This window comes from Salminus brasiliensis, chromosome 1 (assembly GCF_030463535.1).
Source record: "Salminus brasiliensis chromosome 1, fSalBra1.hap2, whole genome shotgun sequence".
In the NCBI taxonomy this organism is placed as follows: domain Eukaryota; kingdom Metazoa; phylum Chordata; class Actinopteri; order Characiformes; family Bryconidae; genus Salminus; species Salminus brasiliensis.
The window spans coordinates 55,533,815-55,554,951 of NC_132878.1; the positions used below are offsets into that span (position 1 = coordinate 55,533,815).

At 39.4% G+C, this 21,137-nt stretch overlaps 2 protein-coding genes across 2 annotated transcripts; one reads left to right on the plus strand and one right to left on the minus strand.

Moving 5' to 3' along the window:
• Positions 1 to 2,249: 2,249 nt before the first annotated feature.
• LOC140558683 (ectonucleotide pyrophosphatase/phosphodiesterase family member 5-like) lies at positions 2,250 to 5,831 on the minus strand. The gene is made up of 4 exons (XM_072682707.1): positions 5,770 to 5,831; positions 4,100 to 4,959; positions 3,719 to 3,895; positions 2,250 to 2,813 (listed from the first exon to the last, which is right to left on the minus strand). The coding sequence occupies exons 2-4, from the start codon at positions 4,932 to 4,934 to the stop codon at positions 2,413 to 2,415; spliced, it is 1,413 nt and encodes a 470-aa protein (XP_072538808.1). The 5' UTR covers positions 4,935 to 4,959; positions 5,770 to 5,831; the 3' UTR covers positions 2,250 to 2,412.
• A 1,300-nt stretch (positions 5,832 to 7,131) lies between these two features.
• Positions 7,132 to 19,027, plus strand: fam167ab (family with sequence similarity 167 member Ab). The gene is made up of 3 exons (XM_072696426.1): positions 7,132 to 7,345; positions 10,439 to 11,115; positions 16,875 to 19,027. Exons 2-3 carry the CDS (start codon positions 10,750 to 10,752, stop codon positions 17,136 to 17,138), a joined length of 630 nt encoding a protein of 209 aa, XP_072552527.1. The 5' UTR covers positions 7,132 to 7,345; positions 10,439 to 10,749; the 3' UTR covers positions 17,139 to 19,027.
• Positions 19,028 to 21,137: the final 2,110 nt, after the last annotated feature.

Sequence of the window (21,137 nt, forward strand, 5' to 3'; positions counted from 1 at the left end):
TATTTGTTTTATTAAAGGTATGCTGTACCTCATTCTGCCTCAGAAAAAGAACAGTTTCAGAAATGTCTCTCACATTTAAGTCATGGTGCACTTTTACACATGCAGTCGTCACCAAAGGAAAGCTGTGACTGCATTTGCAAAAGCATATGTCTGATATATGCAAATATTTTAAGCTGATGTAAGCGAGTGTATATTTAAAGCATATGTGAATTTCCCCATTTAGACCAATAGAGATGAAGAAGAGGAAGACTAAAAACAGCCATGTGATACCTTTTCCATACCAAAATTTAATTAAAACAAAAGGAAGACTGACTCATCAGTCGGCAAACCTAAACCATGAGTGCACTTCAACTGATCATCTATACTGCATTCAATGACACTAACAACACATTTGTCTCAGATTTCTCAACTATGCCTCCTGCATGGATGTGCTCCCCCTGCATCTCACCTGATTTAACTAAATGAAGCCATACGTATATTTACCCTAATGATAATTAATTAAACCCTTAGGTTAATGACTTAATGAAACCAAGCACTAAATGATGGCTACAAGCAATATTGTTTCCTCATGGAGGGGTAATAACATAGTAAAGCGACTGACATAAAATCACTACTTACATTAATATGGTTTATATTTACTCTACTTCTTTCATATATATTACCTATATATTACTTAGATTTCTACACAACAAAACCATAGAAGTCTAAAAAAGAAGAGCATGACATTGATATTGATGTAAATGCTGCTGGTGGTCAGATTTCAGCCTTCACATCATTTCTGCTCTTCTCAGCTGTAGGCCTGAGTTAGTACTTTGCTTGAAATCCTTATTTTAGTCACTTCACGAGCCCTCTTGATAATCTGTTGCCCCTATTAAAGAGCCAGTGACTTGTCTGAGTATTTATTTAGAGGGCTGCCAATAGATGAATGAGGCATCTAAAGACATCAGCACCACTGTAATGACACAACACTTCTCCAGTGAATTGTTTAACCCTGTACCTGCTGTCACCCTTCATGACTCTTAGTTGGGTGACTTGTAATGAAGGACATTGCTTTCATACCAGTTTCATCAGTAGAACACTGGACAAAGGAGAAATGTGCAAGTTGCACCAGTCTTTAATTCAAAGTCAAAACTTGAGACAGGAGTTAAATCATGGTGTCAATCTTTTCACACTACATTATAAGGAAGGTAAACATTAATTCTACTGAATCATCTTTTTTTTTTCCCCCTTTAAGTTAAAGTTCTTTTAACTTCAGCCACGCCATAAAAACGCAACACTGCGAGCAACATAATGCATGAAGTAACTATGTACCAGTAACAACTACATCTATGTACTACAGTAAATACTTTGTTCCTTTTCTGTTTTGGCACCTGTAGAAGATTAGATCACAGTGGTTTTGCCCAGTTTGGGCCTCACATGTAAAGTTCTGAATCTGAAATTAGAAAATCAAAAACTTTCTGTTCTGCCACTAATTCGTACCAGAGTTTCTCAGATTAGTGGCTAAAGACGTTTGGCAAATAGCCTTTTTAAATAAAGGATTAAACACATGGGAAAATAGTGTGCAAAATACCGCCAATCTAAAACCACTCTGTTCACCCTGTTCACTTTCATTTCTACAAATCCTGATTAGCTTACATTGATCTTAGTGCAACACAGAGGCAGCTAATTAACTACCTGCATCATGTAAACAACAACAAAAAAACCACGTTACTCTGCCAGTTTTACAAACAAAACATTAAAGCATGTAGTCATTGCACTTCACCACGTGTTCAAGAAACTCTTGATGGAGAAAACACACACTGTATAAAAGCATCTAATTAAGAAAGATACCAATGTCCCTCAAAAGATCCAGAAAAACAGAAGAGACACTCCTTCAGCAAACATTCAGTAATGCCTTAAATATGAAACACCACCGCTCTTGAGAAGAAAACCAAACAGAATTAGGTTTCAGAATCTGAAATGGTAAAAGGTTTGGACCCTTTTTCCTTTTTTTGAAATAAATATATAGGCCACAGAAACTGAAAATAATGAGGTTCACCAGCAGAGGACGCTGTGGAGTCAGGTAGGACAGCTATAAATCTGATGCTGTTCTTGTTTCGCCTGTAACGTCTCTCTCCATATTGCTTGATTTACTATGCCTTGGCGTGGCACCACTGGTAATGACTTGATTTGGCAGTCAGGCTGTGTTTGACTGGTACGTGAATTAAAGCAACCTTGCCTTTAGTTAAAAATTCGATCATAGGGTCATTAAAGGAATTTAATAGAAATGGAAACAGGTTCTGAAGCACCAGAGAGAGAGAGAGACAGGATCAATGCTACATGCGTCAAGAGCTTCACCTTAAGAAACGTTAAAATAGTAGTACTGCAGACATATCAAAATAAAGGATCGTAATCAGAAATCAGGTATCTTCATTAAAGGCGCAATTCTTCCTGCAGTAAGGGCTGAGATATCTCCCTGTTGGTCAGTGGCAACGGTGGAAGCTGCCTCCGTGTCAACTGACTTACAAAGCTAACAAGGAACCCCAACACCAGGGCGGAACCCAGGAGCGAGCCCACCACCCAGGCATAGGATGGCTCCCTGGGTACTGGGCGAAGCGTTGGTCTGGGGGTCGGCGTTTCCACCAGGAGGTCCCGCACACTCGCCAGAGAGCCGTTGTTGGGCAGCGCCTGAACGCCGAGAATGTGACACATGAGAGGGTAGAGGTCAACAGAGCGCATGGCGGTCTTGTTGTAGCCGGTGCGGAATGAGGGTCCACGGGCAACAAACACCGGGTGCATGCTGCGTAAGTGGTTGTCATAGCCGTGGTTGCCCACTGTGAAGAAGGAAATCGACACAATATTCAGCACAGTCAGCATCAATCAGCAAACAGTCTGGCACAGCTTACTGTTCTGTAGTCTGTAAGCATGCATACTGTTCAACGGGTCAAGCAAAATAACTACTGAATGTCCGCAGTGGAACTAACCACCTCCTTCAGACCACAGTGTAAGCTTGGATGATAATGTGAATTAGACAACGGCCATTGTCTGTAGAACTGTCATGATAAGTGAAATTATAATCCAAATTTAGTTACAATGGAACAAGTGAACAAATGACCATTTTGTTATCGGGAAACAAGCGAGCGTATTGTGGAAAAACGCTGACCAACAGCACATTTCATTACAGAGTGTAATTAGTGCTGCTTAATTAGATCAAATGCAGCACATTCTGAACATGAATCACTGTACTCAGTAAGGGAGGGTATTTAAATACAGGTCTTTTATATATTTTATCAGACTGCCCACCCAAGTCCACTGTATTGTGTCATACTGAACCTCTGTATTGGGATCTCAGTTATAGCTAGTGGGTAGAGCATTAGATGTGCTTTGTATTCAAATATATTTACTAATGTACTACAAATGTACTTTTATAAAAGTTGAATGCTGTAATAAACTGAAAGCCTTTTGTTCTCTGTATGAAAAAAATATATCAAATCGAGTTTACACCGTGTTTAATTGTATTGAAATGAATCATACTGTAAATCTAGTGAATCATTCCCCCCCTCGTTTCTACTGGTCCATTTATCACAAAATGTTCAGGCATAAAGGGAGCTGGGGTTTCAAACACCAAATATTGCCTTTAGAAGTTGGATGGGATTTTGGTCTAACAGCAACAAAATGGGACATATATATATATATAATGAATATAAGTGTTCCTATGTTTTCCAACACTGTTACTCACACATAAAGTATCCAGTTCTGTTCTTGACGACTGTCCAGCCTTCTTTGGCCTCGATAATAATAGGCATTATCCTGGCGTTGTGTTTGTAGTGGAAATAATCAGGGATGTCTTCTTTCTTGTACACAACCATGTTAGGATTTGCATTCTCCAGTGCATTATACACCTCCTCAAATTTGCCTGCAAGATAGAAAACAACAATATGCAATAATAATAATAATAATAATAATAATAATATTCTATGGTCCGTGATGTGATCATCAATCACAAGCTTTTTTTTTATATATGTAACCTAATAGCTGCCGAACTATTACTGCACTATTACTGCACATTAGACCCATGTCTTGTAGTGGTATGAAATGTGTGGACTGGCTCTGAACTCACCCTCTTTGGGCAAAATGCCAACCACCGGGCTCTTGTCTATCCATGTGTAGAGATCTTGACTCACGTAGGCGTCCAGCTCAATGACCTTGTCATGTGATATCTGTGTCATACCGTGGTCACTCGTGACGATGAGATTGACTTTGTCGTAAAGTCCAGCCACCTTCAGCTTCTCTCTGAGAAAGCCCAGCTTTCTATCAATGTCCTCGATGACCACATCTATAAGCGGGCTCTCTGGTCCCACGTTATGACCGGTCTCATCAGGCTCCTCCCAGTACAGGACCCCAAAATCGATGGGCTCTGCTCCTGAGAACCAGCTGATGAGCTTCTCTACTCGCATCTCGAAGGGCATGGACGCATTGTATGGCACATAATGGGTTGGGTAGGCCCCTCCGATAGCCACATCTGATCCAGGCCACATGGCGGCTCCGCTCTTCCGCCCGGCCTTCTGAGTGGTCACCCACAGGGGAACCGCCTCCTCCCACCATCGAGAGTCATACACTTCTGGTCCCTCCATGGAGAAGGAGCGATTCAGAACTGGGTCATACATTTCATTGGCTACAATGCCGTGGCTCTCTGCGTGCAACCCTGTTACTAAAGTGTAGTGGTTGGGGAAGGTCTTGGTGATGTAGGTGTTCTCCACCTTCTCCACCTGCACCCCTTCCTCCATTAGAGCGAGGAAGTTGGGCGTGGGCACCCTGTTCACATAGTCCCAGCGGAAGCCATCAAAGGACACCAGCAGCAGCTTGCCGTGCTCCTCCTGCCATGAACGGAGTGGAAGCAGCAGGGCCAAAAAGCAGCTCAGCAAGCAGGTCTTCTTCATTACAAACGGCGGCATCTAGCTCTCTGATGTGAGAAGAGACCTACAGGAGAAACATTATTAATGACATACACACACCAGTACTTTTCTCTGAACACAATTCTGGGGTCCAAATGAAAAGGGTTCTTCAAAGGTTCTTAGGTAAGGTCAAAGGTATATATTGAACCACGACAACTCAACGAACTTTGAATTTCTCTCTGCATATATGGTTCTTTTTAAAATTGATGTCATGTAGCACCAAAAACTACTGTTATGATCAAATTATCTTTCTAGGTACTATATAAAAGTCTTTGTAAGCACAAATGTCTCAGAATGCCACCATGCCTTCTCCCAGTGTTCCCAGTGCTTTCTGATCGTGGGCTGTTAACAGGTGCAGGGGTGTCTCTCATGTAAAGACATGCATGTGAACGCGCACCAGTCGCAGGGACATAACGCGCTACTAACGGGTCATTGGGGAGAGCGGAGCGCGTCGTTAAAATGCTCATCAAAGGAAAATGATGACATCATGCAATGCAGCGCAGGTACGCGCTTCACCCCCCACCGTAGATCAAGCTGCATGCCTGCTGGATGGGAGCAGTGTGAAAGGCACTGATGAAATCATGCTAATCCTGATCTCTGAAGCGAGGCTTCCCGGAGCTCACACACTGGAGGAGCTGAGCCGAGCTCGTCTCCTGCAGGTTGTCGTTAGCTAGCCGCTCTTCTGCTCCAGCGCTGTGCATTACTGTACATCAGCTCTCCGGACTAATGCAGCAGTAGCAGCAGCAGCAGCAGCAGCAGACTGAGGTCAGGAAACCGCTACAAGAAAAGACATGGAGGAATAAAAGAGCCGCGTGCAAACCGAGCAGCACCTTACCTTCCTGCACGAGCTTCTGTCTGCTAGGAGATAAGAGAGCCTGAAGCAATAACAGCTGAGGAGTAAACAGGAAGTCCCGCCCCTCTCACTCACTCACACACACACACACACACACACACACACACACACACACACACACACACACACAGCTGTCCTCAGAATAAAACTAAAAACTCAACTAAGGTTAATAAATAGTACATTATAAATAACATAATATAATATTTTATTAAGAATAAACAAATAGGTGTGTAGATTCAGAGTGGTACCCCTGATAGGATAACGGACCATTGTAATATAATTATGCAAAAATATATATGTATATATTTAAGTGGTCTGAATATAATATATAAATATTATATTTTTAACGGCTAGCATATTTTAATATTAAATGGAATATATAATAGCAGAAATATATAGTACACAAATATGATTGACACTTTAAAAGCATTGTTTTAATAAAACGATCTAAAAATAAAAACCTATCCAATATATATATATATATATATATATATATATATATATATATATATATATATATATATTACTAGTGATATTTCCGTATAACACACCTGCTACTGTCTTTCTATTAGCCGTGTTATCCTAAATGAAATCATGCAGTTTTTATGGTAGTAATATTTTGAATTTAGTAATGGTGTACTAAATCAATCCCACTAAAAATGCTGTGACTATTTACCTCTGCATACACTAATATACTGCTTTTTTTTGTTTTTCATATTTACTGCATATACTGCATGTTTTGATGTGCTGCTTTTTATAAACACTATATTACAATATAACAAACAAACATTTATATATTTGTTGGACTATCTACAAACAAATCTAGGCGTCTCCGAGGACAGCTTTGGAAATGGTAAAACAAATAACCCCTTCAGTTTTCTTTCATACATAATATGAATTGTCTGACAAATAAGCGCGTGTAAGCCTGTCCTCTCAGTGCTGTGGATCTGGGCAGCTCGGATTAGACACGGCGCCGTGCCCTGATACTGAAAGGCGGCCACTAGGGGTCAGGACAACATCAAAAACAATGTAAATGTATCTGGCGTATTTGTGTCTTGTGTGTAAGACTGTAGATGAGTCCTGTGATTATAGACGACCACCTTGAACCCTGACACGTGATGTGGTGTGTGGTGTAGCTGCCTGTACACATGCCTGCACACCTCTGGTGCTTCTAATAACAGTAGCTAGCTTTCCTGAGCTTCTCCTAGTAGCAATATTAAGTCATTTGGGGGCTGTTGCCCCTCAGCGTTTTCATACGGGCGGTGTGTGTGTGTGTGTGTGTGTGTGTGTGTGCAGGTCTGGCCACAGACTCCACACATTTGATCAGATTCTTTACGGTCTCCCAGGCAACCACCTCGTGACGCAGCTGCGCGTGCTCCTCCTCCGATGGCCTCCTCATTCAAAACCAAAAGGAGACAAGCAGCCAATCTGTCTCTGCCTCTCTGCCTCTCTCTCTCTCTCTCTCTCTCTCTCTCTCTCACACACACACACACACACACACACGGGTGGAAAACTCCTTGCTTTTTTCATCCACCTCTTCCACCGTCTACAGTAGCCGGTAAGTCCATCTACAACATTTGTGCACATACAGCAGGAGGGTCATTTCTCTGTAGGTTCCACACATGGAGGGGTAATCTGGTCACTTCAGAGAGGACAAAATGTATAAAAGTTATAGAAAGATTTCCTACTAATATGAATCATATTACAGGCGTACAGGGCGACAGGTGAAGGTGCTGCTTTAAGGTGCAGCAGAAGTCAATAATGCACTGCTGTGAGTGCTGTGGAGAAGTGAAACTGTGGAACTGTGTTCTCTGTGGAGTGGTGGAGCTCTATTCAAGATCTTTAGGATGAGTTCGAGTGGAGTTTGTGATCCAGATCTGATCCTCCATCATCAGTGCCTGACCTCACTAATGCTCTTGTGATGCTGAATGCAGTCAGATCCTCAGTGCAGTGTTCCAAACTCTATTGCGAAGCCTTTCCAGGAGAGTAGGGGCTGCTGCTGGATGAGCACGTGTCTACAAATGTATGGGCCTGTAGTGTATAACCTCTGCCATGTTCAGACAGCAGTGAATTCTGCTGGCGTTATAGAAAAGCAATGTTTTCCAGTCTAGACAAAAGCAACAGAACGGAGACACGTAAAGACACCAAGAGTAGCTCCTGCATCTGGCCTCAGAGGTGTACTCTGTATAGATGTGTTTATTTGTTTGTTTGTTTGTTTGTTTGTTTGCTTATCAAGGCAAGCAAATCTGGTGACTTTCGAAAGATTTGGATTTGTTTGTTTACTTGTTTATTTGCCTTGGATTTGTTACAACTTCTTTAGTATTGCCAATAATTGAATGATAGATGTACTTAATACTGTCTATTTATTACAACATTATAGCTAAGACTATATATATATATATATATATATATATATATATATATATATATATATATATATACAGATTAGGCCTCTAGAACTTTCATTACCAATCAATAGTAATTGTGTGTTTTAGAATGGAGAGTATTTAAGAGCCCCTGACAAAACACTCAGCTTCTTTGGTCTAGATGGAAAGCCGAGTGAAAGTGCTGAGTGGTTGGGTCACAGTTTGGCATTTCACTGTTCCACAAGATGGCTATAATAAGGGAGGATTGAGCACTTACACCTTGGCAAGCTTTGGGACCATGATGAAATCTGGACATGGAACGAGACACCCTTGAAGATGAAGCCAGTTTTAATTCTGGATCGGACATCCAGCTTTAACTTTTGTAGACTTAACTTCACCAAAGAATTATTTGGAACGAGTGGGAGGAGTAAGCCTATTCCACAGTGATAACGCTGTGACTCCGTGTGATGCAAACGTGACCTATTTGTTTAGCAAGTAGCGTAAACTGTTTGATTATTTCACTGCTGACCGTGTGTACTGAAGCTAAAGGAATCAGTGTTTGGATCAGTGTTCTGTGTGTAGTTGTATTGTCCAACTGCAGCTTATGTCAAAATGTGGGAAAGTGTCGGGCAGCAGATATTTGTCCTTGTGCATATTTGTCCTGGCTTGCAAAGAACTTTGTGCTCTTGATGAAATATTAATGCAGCCAACATGTTCTTGTTGCTTTACACTGAAAAATAAATCACTGAGTTCCTATAAGTAAGCTCTGGTGACAATAGGGGACCGTAGGGGTAACTTAATTTTGGCAACCGTAACCAGTACACACTACAGTAGACTATCTTGCTTAGTAGATACAGTGAGCACAGTAATAAGCATTATAAAGATAAGTGGAACGTGTGAAAAACTATTGTAGTAAGCTAGGTCTCATATTAAGGTTTAGTAAAGGAAGTGTTTGCAGGAGAGGCAAAGTTACTGGCACTACATACAAACACACATTAAGTTGAAAACATACATTACAGTGTGTACAATAACCAATGAAATATAATACATTCATCAGAGTTGTCCTCTTTTCCTGGTAGAATTTAAGTTTGATTATATATGTTGGTGTCCTCCGCATGGACTCAATCTATGTATTTGAGGTCAGGGCTTTGGGAAGGCCATTCCAACAGCTTAATGTTAACCTGCTTTATTCAATCCACATCCATCTCTGAGGTGTCACCAATCATATCCACAAAGGGCTGATGTGTCTGCAGGTTTTCCTTTCAATATAGCAGAAGCATCCCGGATGCTACCTATTTAATAGGCTAGGCTCAGTCTTGGGGTGTGCTCCTGCTTGGTTGGAACAAAAGCCTGCAGCCACCCTGGCTTTTTACAGATACGATTAGTGACCCCTGGTTTAGGGTTATGCTGAGGTAGTCCTCCTTCTTCATTATTCCACCCACTTGTTGGTACAGTGTTCTTGATATTAAATCCCTCACCTTTACTCCTCCAAACATCTTTGTCTCATCTTACCATACAACTTTAGTCGAGCTTAAAGGTGTCGTTTTTAGAGCTGGGGTTTCTCTTTTGGACGGCAGCCCCCCAGCCAATTAGAATTGAGATCGCAGTAGCAAAAACCGCTTGTTTGATTACTGCAGAGAGGCTGGAAAATTTTTTTTTTTTCTTTGGGTGGTATGCAGGGTATAGGGGCTGTACATAGTAGAGCTTTACATTCACTAAGACCTTCTCCTCCTATGGGCAAAAATCCTTCTAACAGCTGCTGTGATGTCATGTGGTGGTAGTGGTGCCCCCTAACATTATGAGTCAAACAGAGACGGGGCTAATAGCTTGAGAAGGATTTCTTTTAAGAATTAGCCTTGGTCTGAACACACAGTGTTTATGCTTGACCTGAGTCTGACCATGTAAAAGTACAGCTGGGTGCTCAATGTGGTAATATTATGACAACACACAAGATATGGAGATCATGTGAATGAATATCTTCCCAACGTTAGCTCTGTCTCCCTCGAGATTTGTCAAAAGCAGGCTGCGCTGCTATTGATCTGTCGCTTTCTTAAAAGGCCTCATAGCCACTGCTTAATGTAACACCGAAGTGCTGACTCATTGGCTGTCTTTAGTTGCTATGGCGACTGCCAGCTTGGGAGGATACGGAACGTGACATGAGGTGTGGACAGAAAGCGCTGTGTACACCCCAGGAGATTAGTGTTTCTGTTATTTGCTGTATGTAATGTTTTGTGCCATTAGGATTGACCTGACATAAGTAAAATATGTGCATCTTTTCTTCGCAGGATTTCTCAAATCTTCCTGGGATCAAAAGAAATAGGGCGAAAGTATGCTTTGACCTGTAGAACGGACCAGTCACAAGATGGGGGTATTCTTAGTTTGGATGGTGACCATAAGAAGATAAAAGTACAGCAAAGATAGAAGGATAACATTCTATCACATCCACTGATTCAGCTGTAAGATCTGCAGGCCCTGCAGCTCCAAAGACCCAACTCAGTCTTACTGACCAGCCAAAGCAATAGGTGGACAGCATTAGCATTTCAATTGATCTCCAGTTTATTTTGAACTACCTCTGCCTGTTTGCATTTGACAAGCCATGGACACAGACACAATACCGCAGATTAATGTGGAGGACATCAGCCACTTGGACTGTAGCAACCTGGAGGCTGCAGCAGATGACCATTTGAGAACCTTAAAGGCCTTGGCTGAGAAGCTGAGACTAGAAACAAGAAGGCCATCATACCTAGAATGGAAGGCCCAAGTGGAGGCACAGAATACCAAAGGACCATCTGAACCAACAGAGTCCCCAGAGATGGGTCAGGCTACAGGACAGGAGCAGACTGACATGCCCACACAAAACGGCCAAGCCACTGACTTTATACAAGAGAGCAGTCTGACCCCAGGGAACTTGAAAGGCTTCGGAAATATTGATGAGGCTCTCATCTGGCTCAGGAAAGAACTGGTAAGAGAAACCTGGGGGCATGGGTGTGATTGAGTCCATTCATTAAATTCCAAACGTTTATATAAATTAGTTATGCTGCATTAACCTTAATTAATGTAAAATAGCTCATCTTATTTATTACTTGTAATTAGCTGCGCAGCGATACACAAAATGAAAAACTTGATTCAGTGCGATCAAGGGGTGTCTCAACATGACGCATTTTTAAATACAGCCTAGTGCCTGAATGTTAATGTGAATATGTTTATTTTTGCACCACACACAGCTCACATGCACACGCAGTAAGCACAATAGGCCCAGAAGCACATATTTTCAGGTTAGTTCATGGTTTAAACATTCAATGCAGTGTTCGATGGTACACATGATTCAGCAAAACTAATTGGATTCTACAGATGGTTTAATTTAAGATTCTTCTGTTAATGCTTGCTGAGCTGTCTTCTAATAACCCCTTAAACAAACACTCTAACAAAATAGATCCCAAAACAAACCATCTAACAAAATAGATCCCAAAACAAACTCTCTAACAAAATAGATCCCAAAACAAACCCTCTAACAAAATAGATCCCAAAACAAACCATCTAACAAAATAGATCCCAAAACAAACCCTCTAACAAAATAGATCCCAAAACAAACCATCTAACAAAACAGATCCCAAAACAAACTCTCTGACAAAACAGATCCCAAAATAAACTCTCTAACAAAACAGATCCCAAAACAAACCATCTAACAAAATAGACCCCAAAACAAACCAATTAACAAAATAGACAAACCATCTAACAAAATAGACCCCAAAACAAACCCTCTAACAAAATAGATCCCAAAGCAAACCCTCTAACAAAATAGATCCCAAAACAAACCATCTAACAAAATAGACCCCAAAACAAACCCTCTAACAAAATAGATCCCAAAGCAAACCCTCTAACAAAATAGATCCCAAAACAAACCATCTAACAAAATAGATTCCAAAACAGACCATCTAACAAAATAGATCTCAAAACAAACCCTCTAACAAAATAGACCCCAAAACAAACCCTCTAACAAAATAGATCTCAAAACAAACAATCTAACAAAATAGACCCCAAAACAAACCCTCTAACAAAATAGATCCCAAAACAAAGCATCTAACAAAATAGACCCCAAAACAAACCCTCTAACAAAATAGATACCAAAACAAACCCTCTAACAAAATAGATCCCAAAACAAACCATCTAACAAAATAGATCCCAAAACAAACCATCTAACAAAATAGATCTTAAAACAAACAATCTAACAAAATAGATCCCAAAACAAACCATCTAACAAAATAGATCCCAAAACAAACCATCTAACAAAATAGACCCAAAAACAAACCCTCTAACAAAATAGATCCCAAAGCAAACCCTCTAACAAAATAGATCCCAAAACAAACCATCTAACAAAATAGATACCAAAACAAAGCATCTAACAAAATAAACCCCAAAACAAACCCTCTTACAAAATAGATCTCAAAACAAACCATCTAACAAAATAGATTCCAAAACAGGCCATCTAACAAAATAGATCCTAAAACAAACAATCTAACAAAATAGATCCCAAAACAAACCATCTAACAAAATAGACCCCAAAACAAACCCTCTAACAAAATAGATCCCAAAGCAAACCCTCTAACAAAATAGATCCCAAAACAAACCATCTAACAAAATAGATCCCAAAACAAAACATCTAACAAAATAGATCCCAAAACAAAGCATTTAGAAAAATAGATCTCAAAACAAACCATTTAGAAAAAGTAGATCTCAAAACAAACCATCTAACAAAATAGATCTCAAAACAAACCCCCTAACAAAATAGATCCCAAAACAAACCCCCTAACAAAATTGATCTCAAAACAAAGCATCTAACAAAATAGACCCCAAAACAAACCCTCTTACAAAATAGATCTCAAAACAAACCATTTAGAAAAAATAGATCTCAAAACAAACCATCTAACAAAATAGATCTCAAAACAAACCCCCTAACAAAATAGATCCCAAAACAAACCATCTAACAAAATAGACCCCAAAACAAACCATCTAACAAAATAGATCCCAAAGCAAACCCTCTAACAAAATAGATCCCAAAACAAACCATCTAACAAAATAGACCCCAGAACAAACCATCTAACAAAATAGATCCCAAAACAAACCATCTAACAAAATAGACCCAAAAACAAACCCTCTAACAAAATAGATCCCAAAGCAAACCCTCTAACAAAATAGATCCCAAAACAAACCATCTAACAAAATAGATACCAAAACAAAGCATCTAACAAAATAAACCCCAAAACAAACCCTCTTACAAAATAGATCTCAAAACAAACCATCTAACAAAATAGATTCCAAAACAGGCCATCTAACAAAATAGATCCTAAAACAAACAATCTAACAAAATAGATCCCAAAACAAACCATCTAACAAAATAGACCCCAAAACAAACCCTCTAACAAAATAGATCCCAAAGCAAACCCTCTAACAAAATAGATCCCAAAACAAACCATCTAACAAAATAGATCCCAAAACAAAACATCTAACAAAATAGATCCCAAAACAAAGCATTTAGAAAAATAGATCTCAAAACAAACCATTTAGAAAAAGTAGATCTCAAAACAAACCATCTAACAAAATAGATCTCAAAACAAACCCCCTAACAAAATAGATCCCAAAACAAACCCCCTAACAAAATTGATCTCAAAACAAAGCATCTAACAAAATAGACCCCAAAACAAACCCTCTTACAAAATAGATCTCAAAACAAACCATTTAGAAAAAATAGATCTCAAAACAAACCATCTAACAAAATAGATCTCAAAACAAACCCCCTAACAAAATAGATCCCAAAACAAACCATCTAACAAAATAGACCCCAAAACAAACCATCTAACAAAATAGATCCCAAAGCAAACCCTCTAACAAAATAGATCCCAAAACAAACCATCTAACAAAATAGACCCCAGAACAAACCCTCTAACAAAATACATATCAAAACAAACCATTTAGAAAAATAGATCTCAAAACAAACCATCTAAAAATAGATCTCAAAACAAACCACCTAACAAAATAGTTCCCAAAACAAACCCTCTAACAAAATAGATCCCAAAACAAAGCATCTAACAAAATAGATCTCAAAACAAACCATCTAACAAAATAGATCTCAAAACAAACCCCCTAACAAAATAGATCCCAAAACAAACCCCCTAACAAAATTGATCTCAAAACAAACCATCTAACAAAATAGATCCCAAAACAAACTCTCTAACAAAATAGATCCCAAAGCAAACTCTCTAACAAAATAGATCCCAAAACAAACCATCTAACAAAATAGACCCCCAAACAAACTCTCTAACAAAACAGATCCCAAAACAAACCATCTAACAAAATAGACCCCAAAACAAACCATCTAACAAAATAGATCCCAAAGCAAACCCTCTAACAAAATAGATCCCAAAACAAAGCATCTAACAAAATAGATCTCAAAACAAACCATCTAACAAAATAGACCCCAGAACAAACCCTCTAACAAAATACATATCAAAACAAACCATTTAGAAAAATAGATCTCAAAACAAACCACCTAACAAAATAGTTCCCAAAACAAACCCTCTAACAAAATAGATCCCAAAACAAAGCATCTAACAAAATAGATCTCAAAACAAACCATCTAACAAAATAGATCCCAAAACAAACCCTCTAACAAAATAGATCTCAAAACAAACCATCTAACAAAATAGATCTTAAAACAAACAATCTAACAAAATAGATCCCAAAACAAACCATCTAACAAAATAGATCTCAAAACAAACCATCTAACAAAATAGATCTCAAAACAAACCATCTAACAAAATAGACCCCAAAACAAACCCTCTAACAAAATAGATATCAAAACAAAGCATTTAGAAAAATAGATCTCAAAACAAACCATCTAACAAAATAGATCTCAAAACAAACCATCTAACAAAATAGACCCCAAAACAAACCCTCTAACAAAATAGATCTCAAAACAAACCATCTAACAAAATAGATCCCAAAGCAAACCCTCTAACAAAATAGATACCAAAACAAACCCTCTAACAAAACAGATCCCAAAACAAACCTTCTAACAAAATAGATCCCAAAACAAACCATCTAGAAAAATAGATCCATGGATCATGCTGGTTGACCAGCATTTAATCCACAATGTTTACACTTCACATTTAGTTTTGAAACAAAAAAAAACAACAAATAAGTTATGAAAATGAAAATAACATGCATCACTGGCAAAGTTAGCTTCTCAATTTCATAATAATAAACAGAATAAAATTAATCCAGGTCGGTATTGGTGCAGATACCAATGCACTAGAACTACAGGTGTTTTTGGTTGTATTTTCCGCAGGGAAGAAAAAAAGTAGCATCTCCCATTACTTAGCTAATTAAAATAGAACAATGGGGCAAATGTCAAAGGCTCCATTAGTGCGTAGCATTTGCATTGAGATTAAAGTGAGTGGAAGTGATGAGGAGCAGAGGAGTGTGAGTGATGATCAGCCTGTTCCATCTCTCCCCTTCTGCTAGTTTAATCTGTGACTCCGTTCAGCCATGAGGCCAGTACTGTGGAGGCACGCAGGGGTGTCATAGTCCAGGCACACAATGAGGCGCCTTTCAACATCTATGAAAAAGGACTCATTTTTCTTCAGCTCTGCCTAGTGTGTGTCCGCAAACATTTACGAGAAGAAAATCAAGCATGAAAATAACGATGTTCCATCAGTTAGGATGATTGGGGGGTGGGGGGATTGTGGTTCCTGACTGGGCCTCTATCATTACCCTGTTCTTTAATAAGAAACATTCAATCCTCTCGCAGTGTTTGGTATGAAGATACGATCTCAAGGAAGAAATAATGGTTCATGTTAAGGATTGTTGTCATTTGAAACAATCTCTTATTGATATTCATTTGTTCTAAAGGAGTACAGAAATTGGTGTTCTTATTCTGCAGGATGCCAAAAGAATATCTAGAATGTATGTGGTATAATGAACTTTTAATTAGCCTCATACTAAATACCTTTATCCCGTTACACACTTTCCTCAACCCTTCCATTTGGTTATATAAATCCAGCTTATGTGTTTTTTATGCACTGTGGCATAATAGTTTTTGACCTCTTAAATGATCATGGCCAAGCTTCCGTTCCTTACGACTGTAGTTTAAGCATAACTTAGCCAGTTGAAATACAATACTTGCTAGCTATATTAGCATCATAGTTCCAGTGCAAAATTAAAAGGCAAACTTCAGACACCAGCAGTGTCAAAAGTACTGAGAAGAAATTATGGATAATCAAAATCTTACTCTAAAAGAAGTATGGAGTCAAAAGCAACAGAATATCTACAGTTAAACATACTTAGGTACTCTGATCAGCCATAACACAGCCTAGGATTCCCCTTGTGCCGCCAAAGCAGCTCTGACCCATCAAGGAATGGCCACAGGTAATCCGATGGGGTTCTGTGGTTCTGACACTAAGATAATGTCAGAGTAAGCAGCGTTGACTCATCTTCAGTGGAAGGATGGACAGAAACACTTGTGGATGTGTTAAGAAGGGAAAAGTATAGGATTAATATGGACTTTAGAGTCAGGTCGTTTTTACAGTATAGTAAAAAACTGAACATGCTCTAAATAGCCATAACCATAATTGCAATTGCAATTACAAAATTGCCATGATGCTTGAGTAAACTGCAAATCCTGCAGTATTGAAGTGCCTTTTAAAATACTCTCTTTATTTACAGAAGGAGATGCGTCTGCAGGATCAGCAGCTCGCACGCCAGCTCATGCGCCTGCGAGGTGACATCAATAAACTGAAGATCGAGCAGACGTGCCAGGTGCATCGGCGGATGCTCAACGACGCTACCTTTGGCCTGGAGGAGCACGACGAGCTCTCTGATCTTCTGTGTGATGGTCCAGTCACACCAGGGTTTGGCCTCTCTGCACCACTTCGTCTGATTGGTGTCACTAAGATGAACATCAACTCTAGACGCTTTTCCCTTTGCTAGCCTGAGTGTATGGTTGTAACGTAACATGGTTGTGAATCTTCGTCATGTTCAAATCGCGAATGTAAAAAAGGTTCTCAAATGAAGCTGTACTGCTATGACAAGTTTCTGCAGTAGCCTATTTTTGTATAAAACTTATTATTAGAAATTATGAGAAGTTGACTGGCCATGCCCATGTGCCCATGAATGGAGCGTCTCAGACAGCTCAAATGAACTCATATCTCTGAATAGATGGTTGCCTCTTTAGCTATAGCCCTACACCTGAGTGACAGCAGCTGTCAGTTTGTGTATTTTTCCTGCACACATGAAGCCTTATTTTTCTGCTGAAGTGATTCTGAAGGGTAATGAAAACACATACTTGAACAGTAGGCTTACATTCTTGCTATCACAGTAAGAGCAGTCAGAATAGCCTTTGTTTTTTCAGTTTTGTGTATAATTGTATATACAGGTTCATGTCAGTGCAAAAGGGACACATTGCATAGTACATTAAATACACACAGCACACTGTGGTAAATAAAAATAATAGAACAAATGTCTGTTTTTCATTTCTGGAAAATTACCCAGATTCTTGATAATCAAGGGAAGTGCAGCACTGTGCAAATGTCAGAGACTAACCTTCATCATAAAGTTATTAATTTTTCAGCAGGGGAAAAAAAAACATCTATTTAACAGAAAACTATACAGAGGCCTCAGCAACATAATATAACATTAAATGTTTAAGAAGTTAGTGTTTCCACTCTTCCATTCTTTTCACAAATCACTTTCAGTGTTTCTGAAGAAATCTGCAAAAGGATTTTTCCACACTTCCAATCTTCAGCCTTAGAAGTCACCATTGAAATGGTCTTCAATGCTTTCAGTGATGTTGACGTCACCACTCCGGTGGTGGAGTCCACTGTTCTGAGACAACCGACGGCATCAGCAGTTTTGACTGTTCTTGCCTTTTCTCAGTAAAAGCTTCTTAATCATCTCCACATCCTTTCAGACCCACAGTGTTCGGATGTGGATGTGTTCAGATGAAGTGAGAGTGGAGATTGATTTTCTCATCTCTCTCAAAGATGAAAGCTTTAACTGGTTAGGAACAGTTTTGGTAGGAACAGTGTGTATTCTGATAGGAACAGTTTTGGTGGTCTACAAGATTTCTTTCAGTCGTTAGGAGTCCCATTTTCTCAGAATCTTTTAATCTCCAGTTTTGGAAACTTCTTGACTATTGAAAATAACCTTTGCACAGTGCTGCATGTACATATGAACTTATACAATATGTCCAAATGACACCCTTTCTAATGAATACATTCAGCTTCTGTAAGTTGCTTGTCTGGTACATAACTTTTCTAGTCCCTGTAGAGAAATATTGCCAATGGAAAAGGATTCTCTGGAGCAGATAAACACAAACCTATTGGCACCTTGTCTAATGTCAGGCATGGGCTAGAGGGGTATTAAGCCCCCCAGCAGTGGAAGAACTGTGTTCTTTGGAATGATGGATGGTGCGCCATCCAATACTTCTGGGATGAGTACTGGAGTTGGGGATGAGGTGGGGTGGTGATCATCCAACATCCTGACCTCACTGACGCTCTTGTCACTGAATGCAATTAAATCCTCACAGCAGTGCTCCAAAATCTAGTTGAAAAGCTTCCCTGGAGCAGTTATCCAAATACTTTTGTCCATATAGGTTATAAAGATCCTCAATAATCCAATGTGTTAGTTATTTGTCAGGGAGATACTTGGTGTACTTTCTTTTGTGAATGAACAGTTTAAGATCATAACCGGAAGTTGAGACTGGTTGAAGGTTTGTTACTGAAAGTTTGGCATTGAGACAGTCTATAGCTTTTGCTGGTGACACAATGTTTTATTTTAGAACATTTTGTATCTACAATAAACTTCTTGTTACAGTATTATTTCTGTGTTGTCATTTTGCTTTATATGCATTCCTTGTAGATGTTGCCTGAACACAGAACCCATAGATACTCATGGAGTTTGTAGCCAATTACTTATAATGGGAATAATGGGAATGCGCCATGGTGCTCAATTTGTGCTCATATGTTGGCTTATTTAAGTCACTGTTTGTTTAAATCATAGTAATTGACTTTTCATCTGTGTTCCTGCTTGAAATTAGCTAAACCCATGACACTAAGGAGGAACACAGCCAAGCATATTTGAATCATGAAGAACTAACTTTTGATGCTAACTTATTTTGGCATTTCTGATTGGTCAGTAACCAACATGACTACTTGAATTTCTGCTGTCTAAAGTAGTTGTGCACTTTGGCAGTGACACAGAAAGGAAAACCCCCCTTGATATTTACCAACTTCTCTTTAAAAGGACGAGCTGTGGAAATAGCAGGTCCAGGCCCAAAGGCCACATTCAAAAGGCTAATGTTTCACAGCCCCTCACAATGACCAGCTTTTGTGTGGGACCAAGCCATCTTCAGTCAGTGAGAAAACACAATACGGGGTAGTGAAGGGAACCTCCAGACTCCCCTGAGATGGCAAAAAAATAACACAGAGCACTTTTTATGGTGCGATTAGTCATGCAGTTTCACAATGACACCACTGCTGCCGATGAAAATATACAGACACTATTTTCCACACAAACCAGGGTCATTCAGTATTACTTGTTTTCTTGGATTATGTATAATGACACCTAACACAACTATGCTTTGCCCCCTGTGGTATCTACAGGGCTGTTATGTTGCTTTGCCTCTTCCAGATTTATTGCATCTTACATATTTTTCACACAAAAAAAGTTCATCATCGTGCGTCAATACTGGTCACATAAATAAACATGTGGGTGGCTGTGTTTAAAGCTCCAGTACAGTATAAGCACTGTGCTGTTCATGGACTAATCTTTGACCGCTATGTTGCTTAGAAACATCAGCCTTACGTTAATGAACTACATGGGAAAATATCTGAAACTCACAGTGCGCTTGATTAGCTATATGAGCAAATGTAATCGGACTTTGCTTAGTAACAGAGTTTCGCAATGCATTTTGGTATACACTGAGCTCATGTAGTGAGCTACGTTGTGATGTTCACTAGAAATTACAAGTGTATTGTGGGAGATTATAGTGCCTTCTAAAATGTAGTTGATAATTAGCTGAAACTCAGCCTTAATGACTAATTATCACACAGAGCCTTAATGACTAATGATGTAATTACCAATGATCTAATGATCACCCATTTGATAATTAGCTCACACCCAGCCTTAATTACTGCCAGTCCTGTTGAATGTAAACATCACGTAAACAGAACCTTTCCAGCAATGAGAAACAGGCATCACCAGAATTCCTCCAACAGCAATGGCTCATCCAGGAATTCACAAAGGAACCCAGGTGAGCATCTAAGGAACTGCAGGCCTCACTTTACTCAGATAAGATCATCGTTTGTGATTCCACCTTTAGAATGAGACTGGACAATATTAGCATCCATGGGAGAGTTGAGAGATTAAAAACTACTGCTAACAAAGAGGAGGAACATGCAGCCAAACATGGGGGCGGGAGTGTGGTCGTGTGGGGATGCTTTGCTGATTCAGGGCCTGGATGACTTGCCATAACTGACCGAACCAAGAAAACGGCGCTCTACCAGAAAATCCTGCTGGAGAATGTCAAGTCATCAGTCCATGATCTCAAGCGCAAACAACAATCCCAATCACAAGAGCAGGCCCACCCTGATTGGCTCAAAAACAACAAAACTAAGAAATAATCATTATAGAAACAGTTTTGCTGTAGTTGTTGCAACAACCATTGGAGTTACATTTTGTAAGAGGATCAGAAACTGACCACTGACAAAGGGCTATGAGATTAGCTAGTAGCCAATGTAATTTGTGAATTTCCTACCTAATAAACTGGCAAGCTAGTTTTCAAAGAGAGTCCACTAATGAGGGTGTGGCTCCACGTCTGTCATTGTGCTCATGTCCATCATGTTCTTGTCCAAGTGACATCCAACATGACACATGGTCCAGGGGTCTTGATCATTAGGTTTGCAGGGCACTGACCTTTGTTCCTCTTTT

Coding starts and splice junctions, on each gene's coding strand:
- LOC140558683 (XM_072682707.1), bottom strand. CDS start 4,934: ATGCCGCCGTTTGTAATGAAGAAGACCTGCTTGCTGAGCTGCTTTTTG. Junction 3,896..4,099: donor TGGCATTTTGCCCAAAGAGG/GTGAGTTCAGAG, acceptor TCTATCTTGCAG/GCAAATTTGAGGAGGTGTAT. Junction 2,814..3,718: donor CAGAACTGGATACTTTATGT/GTGAGTAACAGT, acceptor CCTTCTTCACAG/TGGGCAACCACGGCTATGAC.
- fam167ab (XM_072696426.1), top strand. CDS start 10,750: ATGGACACAGACACAATACCGCAGATTAATGTGGAGGACATCAGCCAC. Junction 11,116..16,874: donor TCTGGCTCAGGAAAGAACTG/GTAAGAGAAACC, acceptor CTTTATTTACAG/AAGGAGATGCGTCTGCAGGA.